The sequence below is a fragment of the Micropterus salmoides genome, unplaced genomic scaffold (assembly GCF_014851395.1).
Source record: "Micropterus salmoides isolate LMB-PRFRI ecotype aquatic unplaced genomic scaffold, ASM1485139v1 Ms_hic_scaffold_18, whole genome shotgun sequence".
Classification (NCBI taxonomy): Eukaryota; Metazoa; Chordata; class Actinopteri; order Centrarchiformes; family Centrarchidae; genus Micropterus; species Micropterus salmoides.
The window spans coordinates 24,237,395-24,246,713 of record NW_024040928.1 but is presented as its reverse complement, the minus strand read 5'-3'; the positions used below and the strand labels follow the sequence as shown (position 1 = coordinate 24,246,713).

The following is a 9,319-nucleotide window of genomic DNA, read 5'->3' as shown; positions in this document are numbered from 1 at the left end:
TCATTGAGACAACACACCTGTATATATTTTATACATTAAAAGTGTTTGTTCCTTCACCATCTCACCTTCTGTATAGCTAATTATTTTTGTTGTGCTGTCTTGATCAAACAGCTCAATCCACGTTTAAAACCTTTATACCTTTGTTAGTACACGCGGGTGTCAATAAGTTCCTTTTATACAGACTTTTTAGTCAAACTTGTGGTAATGGCAGTGACAGTCACCACCTCAAATGCTTTATTACAACACTGGGAGAAACCCTTTCACTGCAATCTGCCTGGGCAAAGATTTACTCACTAAGATCATTCAGATAAAGTTGTTCAGTGTGCTGTGTGTATTGTAATATTATATTCTATTGACAGTAATGAAAGGCAGGCTGAGGATGTATGGAAGTTTATTAATGACAAAAACTAGTGAGAGCTAGTTTTTGTCAGTCTGTCAGTAAGATTGATAAGTAGATTTGCATGTGCAAAATACGTTTTGAGAGTGTGCAGAGTCAAAATTGTAGACCTTAAGATATATTATGCCAAGATCTCCTCAGTGTTTCATCAACATTTTGTCCTGTCCTGATGAAACCAGTTTGATAAGCACTCACTCACAACTTAAAACAAATTGTGGCCGCACATCAAACATTTTAAACTTCTTCTGCATCAAATTTGCAGTTAAAACTCAAATTGTTGTAGCTCAATAATGTTGTTGTTATTGAATTTCTATAATCTTGCGTCTCTTAAAATACTTTGCCTTTTAAATGAAATGTAAACCACCGATTCACTTCAAATAAATAACAAACAAACACAAGTAAATGTCACAATAATTATTTATTAAGCATACACATTATAATATAAATATAAAATATGCTATTTTTGTTTTTAAAATTGGTGAGACATCATTATATCTGTGTTGAGACAGACAACCATACAAACAGGTTTTAATATTCTACCAAAATCGGCTGAAACTTCTATGCAGCTGTAACAAACTTGCCATGATGGTGTCATCCTAAAATCAGAGCCTGTATTCATGGAGCATGTCAGAGAAGTGTAACTGATCTAGGATCAGGTCCATGTAAATGTCACCATAAATGAGGAGGCAAGCTGGTCTTAGATCAGCACCCCTAGTCTAAGATGCTGTATGCAGTGGGCCCACGTACAGAGAGAGCACAATAACCTACCGTATATTTCTTTATATATATATTTCTTACTGTAGTCCAACAATGGCAATTAGCAGCATGATAATGCACCACTCAGTTTTTTTTCTAGTTCCAAGAAACTGCAACATAAGTAAGGAAATAAAGAAATAAAATAAACATCAAACATACTGATGATCATTGTCACTGTACTAAGAGAGAAACTCATCCACAGTGAAACAATCAAGAGATAAACAATCAAATCAGATCAGAGTGATGACATTTGATGGTCAGGATTTGGGTTCAATTCAGCTTCACCTCAGTCAACAACAAGAAGTGGAAAATCATTACATTTTTACGAAAAGTTAAAATGAACGACATCGAGTTCTGTGCGTTTATTATCGACAGACCCATGAGATTTTATTCTCAGACCTTGAATTACAATTTCAGCTGACTGAATCTGAAGTGAATTGATCCCCAAACCATATCAATGACAATAAAGAACAAAGAGTTTGAACATTTTTTCTCTTTTTTTCTGCAATTTTTCTTAGGTTTTTTTTTTGTTAGTTCAAGTTTGGTTGACATGCTGAATTCCTTTGTGTTTGCAGGTTTGTGGTCAATCAAAAGGAAAAGTACTGAGCGAACCACTCCTGGCGCTGGGCGTCCGGGGAGTCGATGGCGGAGTCCTTTGTTTCAGGAGGGCTTTTGGGACAGGAGCGCAAGAATAAAATTGAAGACAGAAAAGACAAGTCAGGGAAGAAGCCAGAGGTTAATTCATAGTGTTACACATGACTGAACGGTAGGAGCAGTGTCAGGTTATCATTTACCCCCCCGGTGTTTTTTTGTCATTTGCCATTTGAGACATAGTCAGTTGTTGTACTATTACTATTATTACTACAGTCCTTTGCTGGACCTCCTCTATTTCTGTGATAAAAGTGTAATTTTTCCACTGAAACTATTTTTTGCTGTGTTACTTTTACTAATCAAAAGGTTTAAAGGTCTGTGATTGTGTAATCCAATGTTCTCTCCACAAGGGGGCAGCAAAGCCATTGTCAGGATCCAGTGAGCCACAACAGAGCAGAGGAACACATTCCCATCTCCATACTACATACCAATTATTGTATACACACAGACGGGAGAAAACTAATTAAAATAGAGAAGAAACATATCAAATGCAGGTGCTTCCACGCACCTGGCTCACTGAATGGTTTGGAGAGTTTAAAAATGATGTGAATAAAATGCTACGGCCTTTACAGTAACCACATCTCAACCAAACCTATAGAAGCCTTTGGACCAATGTATAAGACAATGCTACCACTATCTCTGTATATAATATGAACTTTTATCTTGAAATCTATTTGATTACGTCCGTGACTGTCTCTGATGCTGTATGTCCTTCTGTTATGTCTTGCTATGTTTGTTTTCGTTCCTGTCTGAGGTCTCTTTTGTAAAATAGATCTTGATCTCAGTGAGATGACCTGATTAAAAGAAGGTGTTACACATAAATGAGGGAATATCTTGTATTGTTCATCCCTCCAGTTCCACAGCAGAGCGGCATCGATTAATCGATTAGTTGTCAACTATTAAATTAACTGACAACTTTTTATGTAGTGATTATAACTGAGGTTCAGGAACAAGACCACGCCTCTCTCACTAATCCAACCACACCTGCACTTCACTCATTTCATCCTCCTGTGCCTCTCCAATTAAATCACGGTCAGCCAAGGCCTTTCTGTGTTCTCCCCGTGTTTGCGTGGGTTTCCCCCCCGGGCGCTCCGGTTTCCTCCCACCATCAAAGACACGCACGCTAAAATTCACAATAATTGTAAGTAATTGTTGTTTTTCTACCACATTAACCACAGAGGGATCATAAGCAAGACGCTTATAGAGACGTGCCCCCACCCTGAGTCTCAACCGCCGGGTTCCTAGCCGCTCCGGCCACCACGACCCAGATCAACCCCCTCCATCCCTTCCTCCTCGACCCCTCTGTCCTTTCATCCCCGAGCCTTCTCTCTAACCAAATGTTATACCTTAACTGACGTGGTATTAGTTAGCGAACAATCGATTAATCATTCCGAATAATTTTTCTAAGAAATTAAACATCCGAATTGTCTGATACCAACGACTGAAACGTAAATATTTTCTGGTTTCTTTGCTCCTCTGTGACAGTAAACTGAATATATCTGGGTTTTAGACAAAACATTTTTATTATTTTCTGACATTTTATAGACCAAACGACTAATCGATTAATCTAGAAAATGGTCGACAGATGAATCGATAATGAAAATAATCGCTAGTTGCAGCCCTATGCCACATACTTGGCAAAGAGCGCTGAAGAAGTTCTGAAGGCTCGTGATGGCCCGACTCCTCACTAAGACACTTCATGTTCATCCTTAACTCTGTCATCTGTATATACGGTATGAAAAAATATCCGTATACATGTAGACAAGACCTTAAAGTCTGGTCATCGTCTACATTAAATTTATTTGCACTAACAAGCCTGATATTTTTTTTAATCTGTGCCACTGATCTGCCACCAGGCCACAGCGCTGGTTTTGACACTGTAGTTTATTTTGACTCAGTCCCACTTACACGTCCAGCTTCCCCAAAAACTCACTAGAACACCAAATGTGGATTAATCCGCTGTTGAAAACAGTTCCCGACAAATGTATTATTTCCTCCTGTTTGAGTAACATTTGTTAAAAACTACAACAACCAGCTGTTTTAGTTAATTACTGAGCATTTAAAAAAATAAAAGTATATATTTTCAGTTGAAACAAATGGTATGGCATGGTAGGGAAGTCGGAAAGCATTCAGAGACGGATTAACTCATATAAAATCACTATTCTTATCCTTCAATGCAATACATTTTTAATTGTTTAAAATTGTTTAAAGTGTTATTTTGTATGCACGCTGGCTTTTTAAAAAAAGGTATACTACATTTTGTCCAGTGTGAACACACTACATACTCAAAAACCTGCCTAGACTTTGAGCTTATTATACGTTTCAGTGTATGGAGTTCAGCTGAGGAAGGCCTTGAGATGTGGTTAAAAGCCCTAAAAGACTTATGTATGAGTTATGATTTCTGTGTGTAGACGTGATATAGTACCTAACTGCACAAACTCTTCCAACCCTCATAAATATTTTTACTGGAAAATGCCATTTCCATGCATCGTTGGTGGTCTCTGTATGACCGGATGAAGCAGCACGACCTCAGGGGGAAAAAATGTTGTTCCCCAAAGTTTGAACTAATTAGGTTGAGTGTTTGCATCTATCAAAACAAACATCTATTGGAGCTACTTCTGCTTTTTTAATTGGCTACTTCTTAAATAAACAGCCCCTTAACCCCGAGGTGATATTTAAATTTTAGGGGGTGATTTTTTGTTGTTGTTTTCTGTGCTTTAGGAAGTCAATTACTTCCCAAAGGACTTCCCTTATATCTGTGCCGCTTGATAAATCATGTTTATATTATATATACATGTTCACAACTCAGACCTAATAGATTCTGTTTTAAGTCCATACAATAATATTTGTAATACATACAGTAATTTGCATACAATGTCCCCCTATTAAACAAACACTATAGTGCACTTTAATGCTTTTTATTTATTATAAAATAGCAATAGTGAAACCTTTCTCCATGATCAGTTACGACATATTCCTCTGTCTGTCAATGCAACCAACTTCACATTGTCATAGACAAATGGAAGTCTGAGCAAGATAAGATGCTTCATGATAAGATTGTTCATATCTAAATGCTGAAATCAGTAATTTTTATCCTATTTCAACATTACATATGGGAACATATTTAAAGTTTAGAAAGTATCAAGGTGTCTAAAGTATAAAAAAATATACACATTCTCATTAGCAGGTCCATTGAGAATTACCTGTGTATGGCCATTAAGTTAAAATAAAGTATTTTCAACTAATCATTATTTTTGGATATCAGTTTATGTACCGAAACATAAGAGAGGGGAGGGGAATGAAGAAGCGAGAGATGAAGGAAGGAGGGAATCAGAGGAAAGGAAGTAACGATGTGACTCCTCTTTACAGCATGAGAGGAAAGTGCACAACCTCGGGGCCAGCTATCCTAAATCCTACAGGTCTGTCTCTTACACTGTGGTCATCGGGCATCTGGCCCAGCAGACCCTTCAGGATCAGTAAAGGAACAACATGTTTTTTACATTGTTCTACTGGTTACCTAAGTAAGTTATTTTGTGTTATCTTTTGTGTACATTTGACTAATCCTGTAAAACAGCTGGTGCATTTTTGCTATGTTATCTGCAATGACAACATTAAAGTCCAACTGAAGTTGAATTTTTTTTATATCTGCTCTGTAAATCACGTGTTCTCGTTTAAGAGAAAAGTCAGAAACCAAAAGGGAGAAATTTTGTCCTTTAGTTTCATGATGGTTTCACTTTGATTTGCATTCTTTCAATGGAATACTGGTCTGATATCCGTCTATGTGGATGGAGACCGTATCTTGATACAGGCAACTACATCATGCATAAAGTATGGCTGGGCAATTAAACAATAATGATAATTATTGTAATATATAATTTTCCTCAATAACAATATAATTAATTTTCAATATATCGTCAGTTAATATTTGGTTTAATTCATTTGAATCAGGGACAAATTAACACTTAATTTTTCTATTAAAATATTTATTTTGTTAAGGAAAAGGGACTGAAAAAAGACTTACTGATCAAATTTGTTGAAAAAGATTTTATCATAATAGTTTTGAATGATCCACTGTTTGGCATCAAGTGTTTGTCACATTCTGACCATAAAGAAAAGTTTAACTAATTTCTTCAATTTTCACTCAGGAGCAAAAATCAGCCTTAAAACTTGAAAGAAATAATGATTTGACACTGATCGTGATAATTATCGATATCGTATGATATTAAATGTTTTCATCGTGATAACATTTTTGGCCATATTGCCCAGCCTTAGCTTAAAGCAGTAACGACTTCAAGCGTAGGCAGAGCAGACGTTCACGCTGCGTCAGACAGAAGCCTGCTACACAACGACACATAAGCCACCGACTCTGAACAACAACCACATTAGCTTTCCTGCTAAAGTCTCCTTCTTACAAACTCACATCTTGATCTGCAACTTAACTTCTTGAACAAGCAACCAAACAAACACTGACCGGGGAAAAGTGCCTTAGTCTAGATAACCAATTTGCTGCAGCACATTTAACATCATGCACATCATTTACTTGCAAATGTCACTTCGGTCTGCTTAGGTGCTTTGTGGTCCTTACTCCTGAACACCACTGACGACACGTCCATGACATGTCGACTACAGCACATGTTTGTTTACTCTCATTCCCTACGATGTAACACAGCTGCTGTCAATTAAATCAATCAATCACAGTACATTATTTTTGACTAAATATGTGATTTCAGTAGGACTTTAAAGCTGCAACTAGTTCTCATTTCCTGGTTGTTACTTCTATTGGAGGCCCATCGCTGACACACAGTGCACTGTATACTAGTGTTTACATGGTGCACCAAACAAACCGTACAGGTGATAATAATAGTAGCACAAATGACAAGGAGGATGATTGAGTGTTACTTTAAAGCTACACATTTGTTTTAGGTGTTAGTAAATAATGGAAATGTTTTCTTACAGTTGTATTCATCCTGTAGTCTGTAGGGACCATGTTTGTATAAGTCCCATACACAGGGGCACAGTGCTTAAACCTTTATTGACCTTTGTCCCTACTCATCTGTTGCATTACCTTTACTTGCGTACCCTTACATTACTGTTGATATTTTAAACATTTAAACAACCTATATTTTCTCTCTCCGCTGCACATGTAGCTGCAATCATGTTCTCATTAGTCCTAACAGATCAAGTGGTAACTTTATAATCTGTATTTTGATATTTTTTCCATGCAAAAATTTAAAACATCTACCTGGATTTATGCACATTAAGTTAGTGTGTAATTTACATTCTCATGTTATTCATCATTGCTTAAACAAACAAACAAAAAACAGTAAGAGGAGAAAATCTTTAAATGTACTAGAGATTTAGTAGTTGGTAGTAGTTGGTGTCCAGCATCCTTTCTGGTTGGTTCAAGTTTGAGATTTACAGTCTATGAAAGACTCTGCTTGCTGTTGTTTGGCTCACTGTTTAATATTGAGTAATAAATGAAATATTCCCATTCGGATTTATGTTAAAAGCCCACTTAGGTGAGCTTTGTTGCCTAATAAAAGTCTCTTCAAACTATAAATGCTATAATGACCCAGTGATTTTAAAGAGGTCAGATTTACAAATTGCTGCTCACTGCAGCTTTCGGGGAAAGGGTTACTGTCGGGGCAGAGGGATCAGTCTAACTACAAATGTTTGTCAAGAACAAAGAGTGTGCAGAGAGAGGAGGGATGAATCATTTAATGAAGTCGGAAAACATTTCAAAGCAGATCTATAATATCTGACCTCATACTGTCATTGCTTGGCTCTGTTGTGAGTGTCTTTGTGTGCACTGCTGGTGCTCCTGCCTTCCCACCAATTGAAATGAGGCGTACTAATGTGTGTTTTTGTTTCACCAGAAAACCAGGATCCCCTTTAAGAAAATGTGGGTGCCATAATAACAGGTTTGTCACAAGCTTTTTGCAAAGCAGCCACATTTCTAATAGCAAATAGCAGCAAAACATGCAGCAAAATACAGCAGATAAACAACCAAAACATGCTCACACACACACACACACACACACAGTTACACACACTCACACATGCTATAAATCAAATCCTAAAAACACACTTCTCGGCATGCAATTAACAAACTGCGTGTATTCATGTGAGAAACATGTTACATAATTTATCATCACATCAGTTCACACCACAGCGACCAATCACATTTATAAACAAGAGAAGCATTTATTAAAAAGTAGAGTCGAGAAGTAAAACTGCTTTTGAAATAAGACACCACCACACACAGAGGGGACAGTCCATGATAGCAAAAGACCATATCTACTTCATTATAAATTCATATAACAAAATAGTTTGTTTCACTTTGTACAAAAATAGTCAACCCCCATTTTGAGTTGAGGAGAAAAAGTGCAGCATGCTAAAATTCAGATGAAGATGAGGATGACGAATCACAAAATGACACAATGCACAACAAAGAGCAACAAGTAACAAGTATTAACAGCAAGTTGTATAACTTCCTGAACAGAAAAGGGAAACCTGTCAACGTGCACACTGTTAACATGTTCAGACTGACGGACATATAGAAAGGAACAAATAAATAAAAACATGCTCCTTTTGCATTCCAACGCCATTCTTTAAAGCTTCGGTCACATAAAGTACTCTTGTGTTAATGTTCTAGTTATAATGTTAATTTCTAAATATCCATCTATTATATTAAAAGACCGTGGCGCTGTTGATGTCTCTTAGTTCAAATGTGCTGCAGGAAAATGCAGCCATGTCCTTTAATCTTCAATAAGGATCAGTCATTGTGAGATATAAACCTCAGGGCATATTGAAGTAGTTTGGATGGAGTTTTTACCCTTTAAAAACCAAAAAGAACAAAAGTGTAAAGAATGCATTAAATAGTGTCTGCTCTACTGTAAGCTGCTAGCTTACAGCAGTATCCTAGCATTACCTCTAAGGCCAGTGCTTTACACGCTACATTATTTTGTGGTTAAATTTTTTTAACAACTGTTCACAACTAGCACAACCACTCTGTAGTTAGTAAGTAAGTAAGTAAGTAAATAAGTAAAGTTTATTTATATAGCACCTTTCACAGATAAAATTGCAAAGTGCTTCACATTAGTAATAGTATTTCCAGTATATCCAGTAGCCCTGGATGCTACTATACAAGGGTTTAGGCTAACAGTAGTCTTAATCTGAGATAGTGATACGTGTGTCAAACATATCGGTTAGTCCTAATTCTAAAAGCCTTTTCTCTTTTAAGTTAAAAGTGAAACATACTGTCTGAAAATATGAACACTAATGCATAAATCTAGCTTTTGTAGCGTCCAATACGCGCTTGCAAAAAGATAAGTGAACGATGAGTGAGCCGTTGGTTGCAATTCGCCACCGTCATCACTGGATGCCACTAAAACTTACACACTGAGCCCTTTACAGGTTATGTTTTAAAACGAGTCAGTTGGAAACACTATAGTCAGCCAGAGACGTTGTTTTTAACCAACTCATGGAGCAAATGTTGGCTTAGAAAGCTAGCTG

The 9,319-nt window shown here is 36.8% G+C and overlaps 1 protein-coding gene across 6 annotated transcripts in view; it reads right to left on the bottom strand.

Moving 5' to 3' along the window:
- Nucleotides 1-807: 807 nt before the first annotated feature.
- The window catches only part of fam184a (family with sequence similarity 184 member A), a 144,262-nt gene continuing 135,750 nt past the window's right edge, over nucleotides 808-9,319 (bottom strand). For all 6 annotated transcript variants that reach the window (XM_038727525.1, XM_038727529.1, XM_038727526.1 and 3 more), the window contains one exon: nucleotides 808-1,822. In XM_038727525.1, coding sequence (XP_038583453.1) covers nucleotides 1,741-1,822 — 82 coding nt within the window. In that variant the 3' untranslated portion in view covers nucleotides 808-1,740. The remainder of the gene's footprint in view (nucleotides 1,823-9,319) is intronic.